At 39.0% G+C, this 16218-nt stretch overlaps 1 protein-coding gene across 5 annotated transcripts in view; it reads left to right on the forward strand.

The window, feature by feature from the left end:
* The first annotated feature begins 432 nt into the window (after positions 1 to 432).
* chka (choline kinase alpha) overlaps positions 433 to 16218 on the forward strand; it is a 47940-nt gene continuing 32154 nt past the window's right edge. For 4 of the 5 annotated variants that reach the window (XM_057836247.1, XM_057836248.1, XM_057836245.1 and 1 more), the window contains exons 1-2: positions 433 to 902; positions 10989 to 11097. In XM_057836247.1, the coding sequence (XP_057692230.1) occupies positions 667 to 902; positions 10989 to 11097 (345 nt within the window). In that variant the 5' untranslated portion in view covers positions 433 to 666. Of the gene's footprint in view, positions 903 to 10988; positions 11098 to 11519; positions 11581 to 16218 lie in introns of all 5 variants that reach the window. The other variant, XM_057836249.1, reaches the window with a different exon arrangement.

Consider the following 16218-nt stretch of genomic DNA (forward strand, 5'->3'; position numbering starts at 1 on the left):
ATATATCAATAGATTAATGAAAGTGAAATGAATTAAAACAGACAAAAACACTCATTACGCCTCCAACTAACACTTTAAACTAAAGTATTTTATTGTTCTTCAGTCTTTAACTCTGCATGCTACTGATGGCGAAAGACATCCTTTTCACTTAAAAGAGGAAGACATGTTGTGTATCCATCAAATCTCAACATATTGACCTAGATTTTGAAATTGAGTAATACTCAACTGAAATCCCCCCAAAATCGTTGCCATGTCGTGCTGTGTTGAGTTAATTACGTGCTTTATGATTAAAGTGAACGATGGGACTATGGTTTGTTTTGGTCCAACGCAGACTGCCCATCCCGCCGGGCTGTGGTTTAGCCAACCAATCAGAGAACGCGATTGGCGTAAGTGAGTCATGTGACCACAACGTCCCCGCCCTTCCATCTTGGCTGTAAATCCGCACGCCTGGCACGTCTTCTTCATTAACACGCAGGACTTCTTACTGCTTTTCAACCTACCCGTTTATAAAGTAAGAAGGTCAAGCTATTTGTCGCAATTTGCCACGTTAAAATAGAACCTACTATTTGATAATACATTGCATGGTGAGTCAACGATTCTTACCATTATACGGTTAAGTCTGGAAACGTAGTATAAATTGTTCGAGTTTTGAGTTAAAAAGCCACAATGAAGACCAAATTTATCAACGGGGTTTCGGCTTCCCCCTCTATGGCGTTGGGTTTACTGGTGAGCGAGAACGCCTTGCAGGTTCAGCCCGATGCTCAGGAGGACTGCAAAGAGCAGGTTCGCCCCGAGTCTCCCGACCAGGACACGCGGTTAAATGCTTATCTCTGGTGTAAGGAGTTCCTCAATGGGTCCTGGAAAACCCTGGCGGAGGACGACTTTGACATCACCATTATAAGGTACGTCGTGTTCTTTGTGATTCTATGTAAATGTTGCTCCAAAGCAAAGGCGCATCCTTCACATTGTGCCCAGTGAGGGGGCACAGAAACAGTGGCGCCGCCAGGGATGGCTGTGGCCACCCCTATAAATTGGTTGGCCACCCCGCTCGCCAGTATATCGTTAGATGGTTGTAGCATCAGTTATGCATTTCATCCCATATGAATGCATTCATTTTGTTTAGTTAAATATTGGGCTGTCAAATGTGTCGCGTAATTTCGGGCGGTAATTTTTTTTTTTTTTTAATTACGTGAAAATATTTATTGCAATTAACGCATTCGCAGTACGACTCATTCACGCATTGCTGCAAACAGCCTACAATGACGCTGTTTTACTTATATACAGAGATAAGAGGCAGTGTCAAGTGAGTGGAGTAGATACAAGCATTCATTGGGGCCGTGCTTTTAATTGGCAAAAGCTTTGTCATCTCTCCCACAGCAACTATAAATAGTGTGGGAAGCAACGTGGGGAAGAATGACAGGAGTTAAACTTGTTCTCAACACCCTGTAGTGGACCCAACGCAGAGAAGATGTGGCTTTTGCAGCCACCACACACAGTCATGGTTGCACCACTTCCCATCATGCATTTGGGCAGAACAGTAAAGTCGCTACAGTATCATTTACTGAAAGCTCAACAAATACACCAGATGGCAATATTTAGTCACAATATACAAACTCACATTTATCCTTTAAGAATTACAAGTCTTTCTATCGGTGGATCCCTTTCACAGAAAGAATGTAAATAATGTTAATGCCATCTTGTGGATTTATTGTTATAATAAACAAATACAGTACTTATATACAGTATGTTGAATGTATATATCTTTCCATTCCAACAATAATTTACTGAAAAATATGGCATATTTTAGAGATGGTTTGAATTGCGATTAATTATGATTAATTAATTTTAAAGCTGTGATTAACTCGATTAAAAATTTTAATCGTTTGACAGCCCTAGTTAAATGTACACCTTATGCCTAATATATACATAACACAATAAAACAGAATTGTTGTGGAACTCAAAATGTTGACTGGACCTTATGGACTATGCACATTAAATCATTAGTAACATCAAATATTACACAATACACCAAAGTATATCAGTAGCCGTGTCCTTAAGTCTTTCTGATAGTTTTCCCCTGACCTTTTTACTGCAATAATATAATGAAAACCTGACATTATGGCTTTTAGTTTTGGCCACCCCAAGATTTTAAGAGCCCCATCTGGCCACCCCTATGAAAAAATTATGGAGGCGCCACTGCACAGAAACAGAAATTCAAAAAAAAAAAAGTCATGTGTTGCCATTTTGGACACCCTAAAAAAAATTAAATAATAAAAAAAGAACCGTTAATCGTAGTTAAATTTTTGCTTGAGATGAGACTGAACGCCATATAAATGTATAAAGTGGATACTATAAGTAGTAAGAATCATTTTAAAGAATACTCGAGCTAGTTTGCGTTTTGAATAATACTTAGGATTTCACCTTTTAATTTAGCCATCTACAATTTACACAACACGTGACTATCTGTAATATGGCTCATCTGAAATTAATGGGGAGTGGGTGGGTGAGTTAAACAAAACACCATCCAATTAATTAAGTACATAAAGTTGAGTATCCTGCAAACAGTCTTGCATATTATTTTTGTCTTTTTCTTACTATTGGATGAACTCTGAGGTGGGAGAGATTGTCAGGCAAAAATATTTTTTGTTATTTATTTTAGAAGGGGACATGGGAAGGAAAGTTTGGGGGGAAAATGGTTAGTGAAAAAGATGAAAACACTAATTTAGAAAGAAGCGTGACGATGAAAGATGCTGTTTAGTTTAACCCTTTAACACCGAACGTGTCGGATGCGACACGTGAACGCATATCATCTTTGAAGCCTCGTAACGCTGTAATTACGTCACCCACGTGCCCCTGGTTGCTCTCGTTTGAAAGTACGGAAGTCGATGTCCACACCAGTTTTTATTTGAAGTCAATCGACCAAGTAAAACGGGAGATAATGTCATTTGAGTTTTATAGTTTTATTGCACTCATAAATATGCATTAAAACGCTGCATGGACCATGTGTCTATCTCCATATTGCCATCATTTCTTGTCCTTTTTCAAAACCGAATGTAGCACAAAAGACTACATATCCCAAGAGCCGTTGTGATGTCAAGAAGGACGAACCTAATGTGAACATTTTTGATAAATTGCCGAGCTAGGCGCCAACTAAGGAAAAGGAGGCATGAACACCGGTTGGATTGCGCGAGCGACTTTGAAACTTGCAGAATGAATCGAAAACTAAATTTAGCGCAAGCTAATACATTTTTTCATTAACTCAAGGAATAGGATGAGCTGTATTTGTCGTTTTCCTCAGATTAGTCGGTGTCTCGGCGAGTAGAAGTGACAGCAGTGCTCAAGCGGCGGAAGAGTAGGCTGTGTGACGTTGTATGTAACGCAGCTCAGTGACCTGTTCAAAAACTAACTTCATTGAGTGCGCAAGAAAAAAAAAAAAACTATTGGGTCGCATGCCTGAAAAAATTGAATTGAACTGAACTACTTGTCAATATTTTTGAAAATACTGTTTTTTCAATGATATATATATATTTTTTTTTTCTCTATGAATCTTTTCAATTTTTATATAGATGTGTGTTAGAGAAGCTTGATTGCATGTACATGTATACCTTTGATAAGGTGATGGGTACAATACCTAACTTCATAAAGAGATATCCTCCAAACCCTTTTTGTCTTGGATGATATATATAATTTTTTTCTCACTATTTTGCACTGTCCATAACCTGTTTTGACCATAGTATGTGTAAAGGCCAAAAACTATGACCATACCTGCTGCTTGTGTTGAATTGCCAAACATAAAACTATTCAATCTTATTTTTTTCTATTGAATGTTTAACCTAGCAAGTTAAATAAATATTATCAAGCTTCAAAACGGTTGGTCGAGCAAGCTTGGTTGTCAGTGGGACATCAACATTACAAATTTTGAAAAAAGATTTAGGGATTTTTTTTGTCTTTTTGGGTCCAAAATGTGGATTAAAATTGGTCAGTGAAGAAAACAAACAGTTTGGACATGAAGTTCAAGGTATCCTGAAAAAAGGGACCCAACTTGGTAGAGGTGTGCAAAATTTCCGATTCTTAGATTATTCGCGATTCGGCCGTGGAAGATTCGAGAACGATTCACAAACATTCAAATTCCGATTATTGAAATATGCCAAGTAAAGCGGAAGTACAACACACTCAGCGCGCCGCGCGGTTAATGAGCAACGGAGCGAGAGTAGCTAAACATCATGCTTCTCATTACCCGGCCCCTCGGGTAATGCCAATGCTCAACTCACGGCTCTAGCTCAACTCATGCCACGAGATAAAAAAACACAACAACATACCTGAAGCTGCTACAAAAGTACGTCATTCACATAATGTTACGGTAGATATCATTTATATAAGACTAGATGCACTACGGTAGCGGTAGCGTTTGCAGCACATCTACAAAAAGCTAGATGCAGACGTAGTAAACGGCCGCCATCTTAAAGCAGTACACTTCTCTGCAAGGCTGTTGTAGCGAACCTTCCAAGCAAACCTAATTAACTTTTTATCTAAAATACTCCTAAATCGGTAAAATATTGACTTGAATCTATCTTTAGAATAGTTTTAAAACTTTCACATGTCGAAAGTTGACAAAAGGGAAATTATGGATTAACGGGAGCAATTTTAACAACTTTAACAGTTGATTCACAACATTAAATTAATTGAATGTAGTTTAAAGCTGCTGATACAGAATGGGGACTGGAGTTTTTTTATTTACTGTTATTTTTGTATATTTGTTTACTGCTATATGTTAACCAGATACTGAAATAGTAGTTTGGTTTAGCCTGAGAGTATTTTTGAACAATTTTGGAACAAATGTACAAAATATTAAAGAAAAAAAAAAAAAAAAAAAAAAAAGGGGGGGGGGGTGCATCAATAATCGTTTTAGAATCGATTCGGACCATCTGAATCGTAATCGTAATCGAATCGTTAGGTGCCCAAAGATTCCCAGCTCTACAACTTGGCCATTGTGAACAATTTTTTCTTTGAAATATAAAGGCAACATCAAAGGCATGCAAATTCGGCCAAAATAGGCTTAGGTGTTAAAGGGTTAAAGATGATCTTGCATCATTTAAAAAAAAATATTTTTACATAACGTTTGATATTTTATATTTATAGTTGAAAATGTAGTTTCAAAGCTATTTTAGTTATTTTTGCTTGCATCTGGAAACAGCCGAATTCTCATTAATATCTGACTAGATCGAAATAGAATATGTCTTCCTCCTTTAACACTCCTGAATCAAGTGATCAGCTCATCAGCAAGCTCTGCCTGATAACGATCCTGATTATTTGATTCACGTGTGTTGGAGGAGGAAGATATGAAAAATAAGTTGGATAGGGACTCTCCAAGGACCGGACTTGGTCACCCCTGTTGTAGACTACAATTTTGTGCTCGTCTGTCAATGTTCATTCGAAATAGTTGGAAACTTAAATTTATTTATTCATTCATGGACTAAAGCTTTTGAGGTTTACAGACGAAAACATTGAGTAATTTTCGGCACCCCTGGTCTACAAGGACATCACCATCTTTGTGATAATAATACACACTTAGTTGGAAACTGTACATTTAATTAAACTCACCTGGACGCCATGAACTGTATGTAAAAAGTTTTCCAGAGTTTAAGACGACACTCACTATGCTAAATGCTAATGCTACAAGTTACATTTAGTGTGTGATGATCACCCAGCACAGACCCTTAAAGGCTAAACCAACATGGCATATCTAACTAAGATAAGAAAATAAAACAAAACTTGCCAAGCAGCACCTGACCCATATTTCTCAAAAGGCAAGTTTGGAGCCTGGAGAGGACTCCTCCTGAGTAAATGTGTGTGCGGGGCGGCACTGCACATTAGATGAGTGACACGACCAAACACTGCTATATTGCATGCTAGCTACACATACAATAATTTATTACAAAACATATTTTGTTTTGTTTTGACAATATTATTGTCCACCTTTGTTGCTTTGTAGCCAGTTAAAAAAAATCATAAAACACAATCTTTCTCCACTCAATGCCGATTGCTGCAAGCCCTCAGAGTCAAAATTGGGTTGTAAGTTTATCACAGTCAATGGCAGCCAATGAGTTAACACTTAAAAATACATACACATTTTAAATGCTCGATCTTTTCCCCCTGATTCCAATCTTCTAAAAATCACTTGATCTGGCGCAATTTCGATCAGATGATCGGATTGGGGACATCCCTAATACTGCCAGTGTTAAAATGCATTAGCATGTACACTGCTGGCCAAAAGTATTTGGCCCCCTGCAATTCTGTCTGTTAATGCTCAATATCTCCCAGAAAATGATTGCAATTACAAATGCTATGGTAGTAATGTCTTCATTTATTTTGCTTGCAATGAAAAAACACAAACGAGAATAAAAAAAATAAATAAAATAAAAATCATTATCATTTTACACAAAACTCAAAAAATGGGCTGTACAAAGGTATTGGCACCTAGAGGTGTGCATCGGCACTGCCCTCACGATTCGATTCGATTACGATTCGGAGGGCCACGATTCGATTTGATTAGATTCAGAGGGCCACGATTCGATTCGGTTCGATTCGGCAATGCATCACGATGCATTAAAGCCTGGGATGCATTAAAATGCTAAAGCAAAGCATATTTTTCGTGAATCATGAGGCAACACAAGCGGTCAGACATTAAACAACTTTTTATAGGCTCTTGTGTCATTCCTGGTTGTAGTCAAATGAAAATAGTAATATATATAAAAATAAAAATAAAAACATCACAGCATTTAATTAGTGCTTTGAATGAGACCAGGGCTTTTTTTTTTTTTTTTTTTTTACACCCAGTAGCAGCCTTTCATTTTTTACACACCGCATAAGTTTGGTCAAGTTTCCCACCAACCGCATAGAAGCCAAAATGTCTCCATATACCTGCTTTCAATGTCTTTGGTGCGTCAATAATCTTTCGCGCTCCCTCTTTCTCCACTTCAGCCATTGTTGTTATGTCTTATCTCTCTGCTAGTGCTTTCTCGATTGCCACTGTGCAATTGCGCATGTCTGTGACGTTACTCCCGTGAGGAAGCAGATTTAGGTTCCTCGTCCCCCCCTGCATTGCTTGTACAGTAGCTCCCTCTACAGGTAAACATGAGAATAATAATACAAATGGGGAAACCAAATCCATTGCATCACCAGAAGATTTTTGAACGAACTTGTATATTTTAATATGTGCTGAATCGATTCGGCTTGTTGCCCGCATCAAATCGCATCGTCCATGGCCCGTATCGGGATGCATCGCCGCATCGATTATTGTTGACACCAGTATTGGCACCCTCAGCTTAATTCTTGGTAGCACAACCTTTAGACAAAATAACTGCAAACAAACGCTTCTGGTATCCATCAATGAGTTTCTCACAGTGTTCTGTTGGAATTTTAGACCATTCTTCTTTGGCCAACTGCTCCAGGTCTCTGAGATTTGAAGGGTGCCTTCTCCAAACTGCCATTTTCAGATCTCTCCACAGGTGTTCTATGGCAGGGGTCCCATCTGCCGGGCCGCGGACCGGTACCGGTCCGTGGCGCATTTTCTACCGGGCCGCACAGAAATAATAATTTAATAACGACCGCATTCTGGCCGAATTAACCCTGTGCCCCTGCTTAACACACCAATACTGTATCTCTGTCTACTCTATATATAATACTACGGGATAGATTACAATGGTGACATAGAAGTCTCATTGATTGGACTGCTAGCAGTACATCTTGTTTGTGTATATACAGGATGACCCAAAAAAAAAGTTTACACTGCCATAATACAACTTAAATGCCATGTTTATTCATCTTAGAATTAGAATTTAATCACAAATTATACATTATTGTAAAGAACATGTACAGTACACTTTCTTTTTCAATGTGTCCTCCCTTAAGTGTCACAACAGCCTCCAGGCGCCTTCGGAATGCTTGACAGGTCTTCTTTATGTAGGATGCTGTCATCTTTTCCCAAGATCTAACAATGGACCTCTCCAAGGCTGCCACAGAAGTTTGTGGCTTCTTACAGGCACTGTCCTCCACAGTTGCCCATATGCTGTAATCCAGGGGATTGAGATCTGGACACTGGGGTGGCCACATATCACCTTGTCAATCAACTTTTTGGTCCGCACAGATCGGCACTTCCCGACCCAGGTTTTAGTGAGGCTGTTCCAGTATCTTTCAGCTTCTTTTTAACTTTGTAGACTGCACATCTGGATATTCAGATTTCTTCATTTTCAGCAGAAGCACAGGAATTGTAGAGACGAGAGATTACCAGCTGCATTGAGTGACCTTAATGAATCACTTAAGCATGACAACCTATTTAGATATGTTTCAATGGCTTTTAAACAAGCAGTCAACTGAGTGTAAACTTTTTTTTGGGTCACCCTGTAATATATCTATGTGCGCTTGTCCTCGATAATAACATATTACTTGGCCGCGGGCGCAGCACATTTGTTCCCGGAAATAATTAGCCCCCACACGGGCGAAGGTAACTGGAAAACAGACGTCTTTGGAGATATTTTTACGGCGAAAAGGGCACCTGACGAGCCTACAACCTCGAAGACCCACGAACGAGTGGATTCGTGACCCGTTTGTGAATAAACATAGAGATCGCAAATGACGGCGACCTTATTAACACTAGAAAACCCAGCAGAGGCCGTCATGGCCTTTCCCGAGACACACACTCCTAATATTCCCTAGCAATGGCCGATTTGGCCTCTCCTCCGTGACTCGTGATAGTTTGTGTCAGTTCAAGTCAAGCTACATTTATTTAATTACATTTATTTATGAAGTTTGACAATTTTTACACATTTTTTAATTCACTTCTCCTATACTCCACACATAACAACAGAAAGAATGGCCCAAATGTGTACATTGTTTTAAAGGAGAAAAAAAAGCGTTTTAGAACTGAAATTTGAGTGTAAAGCAGGAATTGTGTCTATAGTTTAGAAGGACTGATTAGGGGCATGGAGTATGGATTGTGGTCATTATGTCTGAAGTTAATGTATGTCTAGTGGTTGCATTTCCATATGAACGGCTGTTGTCTGTCCGACAACGACTTGCCAATTCAAAAGCACTTGGGTCATTTTTGCCACCTCTGGGTTTTCCGGGGGAGAGGCCATATCGGCCATTGTTTGGGACTAGTGGGAGTACCAGAATTCTCTGGGACTTCTAGTGTTAAACGTACATTTGAGACAACAACTCTACCAAGGTTCTGGATTAAAGTCATTCTGGAATATCCTGACATCGCGACAAGAGCATTGAAAACCTTGCTACAATTTCCAACATCGTATCTTTGTGAAGCGGGCTTCTTAATTAATGTTTAACGACAAGGTGAAGTCGTTAATGGTGAGCGCGGTGTGCAGCTGTTGTGTGCAGCTTACATGGCAGGATGAATCTGAGGAGAACTTTTCTACAAGTCGTTCCATGATCAAGCGTAAGTTAATATTCCTTTCTTTCAAGAAAGTTTGTAGTGTTTACTTTGGAATCGCTGCATTTGCGAATTTTGCGGCTATGTTTAACGTTACGCGCATGCGCAGAACCGCATCATTGCAATTTTTGATGGGTTGCAAAATTTGTCAGAACACCGGTCCGTGAAAAAAAAGACCCATATAACACCGGTCCGTGGTGCAAAAAAGGTTGGGGAGCCCTGTTCTATGGGATTCAGGTCTGGACTCATTGCTGGCTACTTTAGAAGTCTCCAGGGCTTTCTCTCAAACCATTTTCTAGTGCTTTTTGAGGTGTGTTTTGGGTCATTGTCTTGCTGGAAGACCCATGACCTCTGAGGGAGACCCAGCTTTCTCACACTGGGCCCTACATTATGCTGCAAAATCTGTTGGTAGTCTTCAGACTTCATAATGTCATGCACACGGTCAAGCAGTCCAGTGCCAGAGGCAGCAAGCAACCCCAAAACATCAGGGAACCTCTGCCATGTTTGACTGTGGGGACAGTCTTCTTTTCTTTGAAGGCCTCGTTTTTACCCCTGCAAACTCTATGTTGATGGCTTTTCCCAAAAAGCTTTGCTTTTGTCTCATCTGACCAGAGAACATTCTTCCAAAACATTTTTGGCTTTCTCAGGTAAGTTTTGGCAAACTCCAGCCTGGCTTTTTTATGTTTCTGGGTCAGAAGTGGGGTCTTCCTGGGTATCCTACCATAGTCTCTTTTCATTCAGATGCTGATGGATAGTATGAGTTGACAGTGTTGTACCCTCAAACTGCAGGACAGCTTGAACTTTTTTGGATGTTAGTCGAGGGTCTTTATCCACCAGCTGCACAATCTTTCGTTGAAATCTCTCATTAATTTTTCTTTTCCGTCCACATCTAGGGAAGTTAGCCACAGTGCCATGGGCTTTACACTTATTGATGACACTGCGCACGGTAGACACAGGAACGTTCAGGTCTTCGGAGATGGACTTGTACCCTTGAAATTGCCCATGCTACCTCACAATTTTGCTTCTCAAGTTCACAGACAGTTCTTTGGTCTTTTTTCTTTTTTCCATGCTCAATGTGGTACACACAAGGACCCAAGACAGACGTTGTGTCAACTTTAATCCATTTTTAACTGGCTGCAAGTGCACAAATTAGAGAAGCATCACATGATTTTTAAAGGCTGCCAATACTTTTGTTCGGCCCATTTTTGGAGTTTTGTGTAAAATGATAATGATTTTTTTCCCCCCCATTCTCTTTTGTGTTTTTTCATTGCAAACAAAATAAATGATGTTACAACCAAATCATTTGTAATTGCAATCTTTTTCTGGGAGAAATTGAGCATTATCTGACACAATTGCAGGGGTGCCAATACTTTTGGCCAGCAGTGTAAACTCCAGTAGTACCTGTGAATTTCAACCACTATTAATGTAACTAAAAAGAAATAAAGAAACAAAGACAACAATTAGATTGTCTCTAATGCAGATTTGCCACTGGTTCCCCTTTTACAAAGCATTTCATTTCTTTTAACTTTTTTGTGTCTTCCAGGGGTGGGCTGAGTAACAAGCTTTTCCTATGCAGCCTCCCAGACAGTGTTGACACTGTGGGGGATGAGCCAAGGAGCATTCTACTGCGCCTTTATGGGGCCATCCTGCAGGTGGGAGTCTTTATTATTTTATAATAATGGCTGCCTTTACACTGCACACAGTCGAAAGTGAGTTTTTTTGCGTTACGATCCTGGTACACAGTGAAATCTTCTCTCGCTGCTTTTGTTTTCAAAGTGAGCAGGCAGTAACACATAGGTTGTTTTGTTAAATTTTATTGGCATGGATGTTGCCTTGTCTGCTTTTGGGACTGATACGACTATTGTATCTGCTCAAACATTATTCTGTTGTTTAGGCCAAACAAGAAACAAACCCAAGAAAGTATCACTTTAGCTATGAGATGGGACAGAGCGAGAGAAGAAGTGGAAGGGGTTTGTGGTGGGAGTGTGCATGTCTGTGTTTACGCACGTGTTAGCCATTGTCGTACATAGTGATGTACCCCCATGGCTGTACATGCATGTGTTCTTTGCCGTAGGCTTCCCAAAGGAGCGTGCCTCGGGCACTCTTGTTCCCAGTTGAACCCACCAAAAAACACGGTACAGTATGGGATCTCTGAAATCTCAGACTAATACAAAGACATTTTGTACTCTTATGTAGCAAAACCCTGACTGCCAACACTAATAAGTTGCAGGGTGGCGAGAAAACTAAGGCTACGTTCCGACTGCAGCTTGAAATGAGCCAAATCGGATCGTTTCCCCTTTTTCTAACTTGAGTGCTATTCATATGAATACGAAATGGTGATGTATCGTGATACTTTGCATCCCAAAAAGTTATCCATGTGCTCATGCCAAGCATAGAGATAACATTTTAAAAAAGAGTCAATGTTTAAAAAAGAAAAAGAGGAACCAACAAATTACTTACAAAATCTTCCACCATTATAGTGTCTCGGTTAACTCTATTGCTGCCATTATCGGCGCTCGACGCTCATCCATTAAGAATGGGAAGGGCGAATAAACATTCATTTGATCGAAACCAGAGCACTCACAGTCACTCTTTCCGATTTTTGGGGTATTTACAGGTCACTTTCTGTTCATTTTAGCACATTTACAGGTCACTTCCATTTGAGTTTGGGTCACTGCCTATTAATTCCCGGGTCACCTGTTCTGTAACTAAAAATCAACAGGAAGTGACACTTAAATGCCCCAAAATCAACAGGAAGTGACACATAAAATGCCCCAAACACAGCCAAAGAAGTGGGAAGGGCCGGTTTGAAGTGGGAGGGTTTAATTCGTTGCCACCCTCCCAGTTCAAGTGGGTTGGATGTCTACTAATGGTAAATTTACAGCAGAAGGGTGAAAAGAGCTTGTTAATCTGTTTATTAGTTGTTTTGTAGAATATCTTAAAATGATTTCCTGACCAATGTATTTAAAATCGTTGTATCGCCATAACATGAGATCGTTATCGTGAGCTTTGTATTGCATATCGTGAGGTTCCCACTCCTACACTGAATGAGCCCTGTTGCATGGAAGCAGATCTTTTCAAATAGGGCATTTTTATACGGTATGTGGTTTTAAATCTGACTGGTGAGATGGGATTTTGACTGCTGTCTGAACAGTCTAAGGTCCCAAACTTTTTCTGACAATGAAATCAATTACTCTGTGACGACGTATAACAAAAGCTGTGCAGTAGGGGGACAGCAATGTGTTGCAGCTAATATAAGTATTTGAGAGGATGAAACTGTTCAAAGAGGACTTGAGGGATCCTACCAGAGTGGCTGGCTCATCTGACTGGAGGCTGGTCAGACCAGTTGTAAAAGTGAAGAAAAATATAAAGACTTATAGCTAGATTTAAGGAGGTCAAAGAATTGTTCAGGGACAGATATGTCCATTTTGCAATAAGCCGAATAACATGCAGGGTGGTAACCCTTGCATGTTAAGGCTGCTCGCTACATCTTTTGTCATTATGCTTCTGTGCATATGCATCACTTGTATTCAGCGAATGGTGGACTATGAGCTTGCACGTGCGACACTTTTACAGCTGGTATGGAAGACAACAGTCTAAACGGCAACACAAACAGATTGGATAGAAAAAAAAAATCGGATTTGTACATTAAGACCTGCAATCTGAACGTAGCCTAAGTGTTAAACCCCTCTCCCATCTGTTTCCTTTCTCATTTAAGTGTACAAGTGATTGTACTGAAACAGTCACTTTGAACAACTTTTAAAACATTTAAAGATGCAAAGACTCAGGTTGCATCATACTCATCTGTGAAAACAAATTTATGTTGGTTAGTTCATGTTAGTTGGCACTTAAGGACACGCAGTATGTGAGACCTGACAAGCCAGACTTATTTTTCCCATTTTGATGCCTTGTTACATAAAGATTGCACATGTTTTCATTGTTTTCAATTTGGAGGGCTTTTTAATAATGACACACTTTTCTTTGACCCAATCAAAAATTTTACAATATTGACCTCCATTTGACTGGATCTTATACCTTTTAAGTTTCAGGTCTGTGAGAGCCAGAGATCTTGCTTGTTTGTAGGTTACCAAATACTTTTCCCCCAACAATAATTTACAAATTTATTCTACATTTCGATTTTCAAGATTTTCTTCTCTGATAGATAGATAGATAAATTTATTAACAGACTCAAGGTCCAAGCCACAACCACACAATACAAGGGAACAAACCATACAAAACTAAAAACAACATAACAATAAAAGAAGGTAAACTACAGTGATACAAAAATTAGGCCATCTATTGGCCCAGTTTTAAAAGGCACCTATTCCAGTGCTTCCAGAACAGTGACAAGCAGCGAGTAGAACTATGTAAAATGTTTGTCAGACCCCAGACAATCACATTTTCAGAGCATTTTAAACTTTGAATAAAATTAAACATTAGCACCCTTAGAAGGGCCTGGAGAGTATTCACCCGAGCAGATACAAACATTTCAGAGGCACTGCACCATCTGGGTCTTTTCAGCAAGATTCTCAAAGAACTTCTCAACTTCACAGAGGTGCATAAAATTAATGACCTTACAGAGCAATTTGTGCAATCGGTGGCTGCAAATACAGTTTTGTCCCACCACATATGGTCAAGAGAATGAAATTGTAATTTCATGATCACAGCGTGCATTACATTACTAATGTTTGATACAAGCTGAGTTTGAACGTAAACGAACTGCAGTTTCCTAACAGACGGTAGTCTGTCCACTGCTATTATAGACTGATTAACGCACATACAGACTGATTGTTTCTGTCCCTATCCACATCTCCGGGATACATTCTTTACGTAATAGTTGTCAACCGGCTTCAAATTGAGCCGAAGCTTCTCGGAGATTTGATATTCTCTAGTGAAATATTACAGCCAAAAGGCTGGAATTGTGCAGATCCCGTATGTGTTTTGCATGATGATGTAGAACATAAAAGAGCTGGTGTAACAATTCCAACAATAGATAGTTGGAATTGTTACACCAAAGGTTGAACACTTGTCTTCTCAAATGTGAAAGAGGCGTTCTTAGCTCAGCATGACATGGCTGATGGTTTTAGAGTTTGACTCCTGCAGTAGCCATAGGGTAGACAACACCATTTCAAAGATAATCATTTTGACTATTTTTGTCAGATAATGGTTTCACTTGTAAATACTCTTGAGTGCAAATAAAACTATGTAAATGCCACGCCAAAATGATCATGACTATAAACATAACATTACATTTGCAGTGGTTAAAAACCATTTATTAAAATATACCTATTAGGGTTTTTTTTTTATTATACTTTGAAAACATGTATCTCTTTCCAGTGCTGTTAAATCTGAATAAATACATTGAACAGACCCCCCCCCCCCCCCCCAAAAAAATATATATATATATATTTTTTTTTTGTAATAAGCTCTGCCTCTACTTAGCAGATTTTTTGCGGTGGCCCATTAACAGCAAAAAACGAGGGATCACTGTATCGCATTTTGGATGCATTTTTTTTTTGGAATACATAAATATGAAAACGTTAAATGGTAACAACTGAGAGGTAAATTTTCATCCTTGCAAGACGCCACAAAATTCAATTAAGTTAGTAAGATCGCCCTGATATATTTAATACAGTAGGTGTGAGACCTTTTTAAAACAATGTAATAAAATGGAGAGTATTTATTAGTGTAATTTAATCAATTAATATGACATAATTAACTTAATTCTTATTAAATTTTAAATAAAACTTTGGTCAAAGAACATTTCTCAATACACAGGCTGTTCCGGATAGTATGTATTAGTGTAATTCCATCTATGAACATATGACATAATTAACTGTTAATTCTTATTAAATTTTGAATAAGACTTTGGTTCAAGAACATTTTTCAATACACAGGCTGTTCCGGACAGGCTCAATTACACTTAGTATCAACATGGGAACAATACCGGTACACATTTGTACAATGTGTGTGTGTATATACTAGTATATGTACAGTGGTACGCAAACGTTTCGGCGCCCCTGTTGGAACAAAAAATTCTGTTAACTATATCATAAAGCAGATAAGCACAGTAATACTGTATTTGAGAAGGGAAATGTTTATAGGATAAACCGAAAGTGTGTAATAATTAAACAAAAATAGGCCGGTGCATAAATTCAGGCACCCTTGTGTTTATGATTAGAAAATCTTTAGTGCTGATTTATGAAACTCAAAATTTGTTGGATAAGCTGATTGAAGTTGATCTACATACACAGATGCAGCCTATCATGAGAAAGGGTATTTAAGGTGGCAAATTGCAAATTGTTCTGTTTGCATTATCTCTTAAGAGTTGAAACATTGAGGCCTCAAAACAATTGTCAAATGATCTGACAGAAAATACAACATTCAACATTATAGTTTAGGGGAAGGATACAAAAATCTGTCACAGAAATTTCAGCTGTCATTTTCCACTGTTAAGAACATGGTAAGGAAATGGAAGACCACAGGCACAGTTCAAGTTAAGGTCCTGAGTAGCCGGCCAAGTAAAATCTCAGATAAGCAGAGGCGAAGGATAATGAGAAGAGTCAAATTGAACCCACAGACCAGCTCCAAAGACCTACAACATGATCTTGCTGCAGATGGTGTCACTATGCATCAGTCAACTATTTAGCGTTGTTTGCACAAGAAGAGGCTGAATGGGAGAGTAATGCAGCAGAAGCCTTTTCTGCGCACATCCCACAAAATGTCACTTAACCCTTACCCAAAGCCCATTTAGATAAACCAGCCTAATTTTG

The sequence above is a fragment of the Corythoichthys intestinalis genome, chromosome 5, assembly GCF_030265065.1.
Source record: "Corythoichthys intestinalis isolate RoL2023-P3 chromosome 5, ASM3026506v1, whole genome shotgun sequence".
Classification (NCBI taxonomy): Eukaryota; Metazoa; Chordata; class Actinopteri; order Syngnathiformes; family Syngnathidae; genus Corythoichthys; species Corythoichthys intestinalis.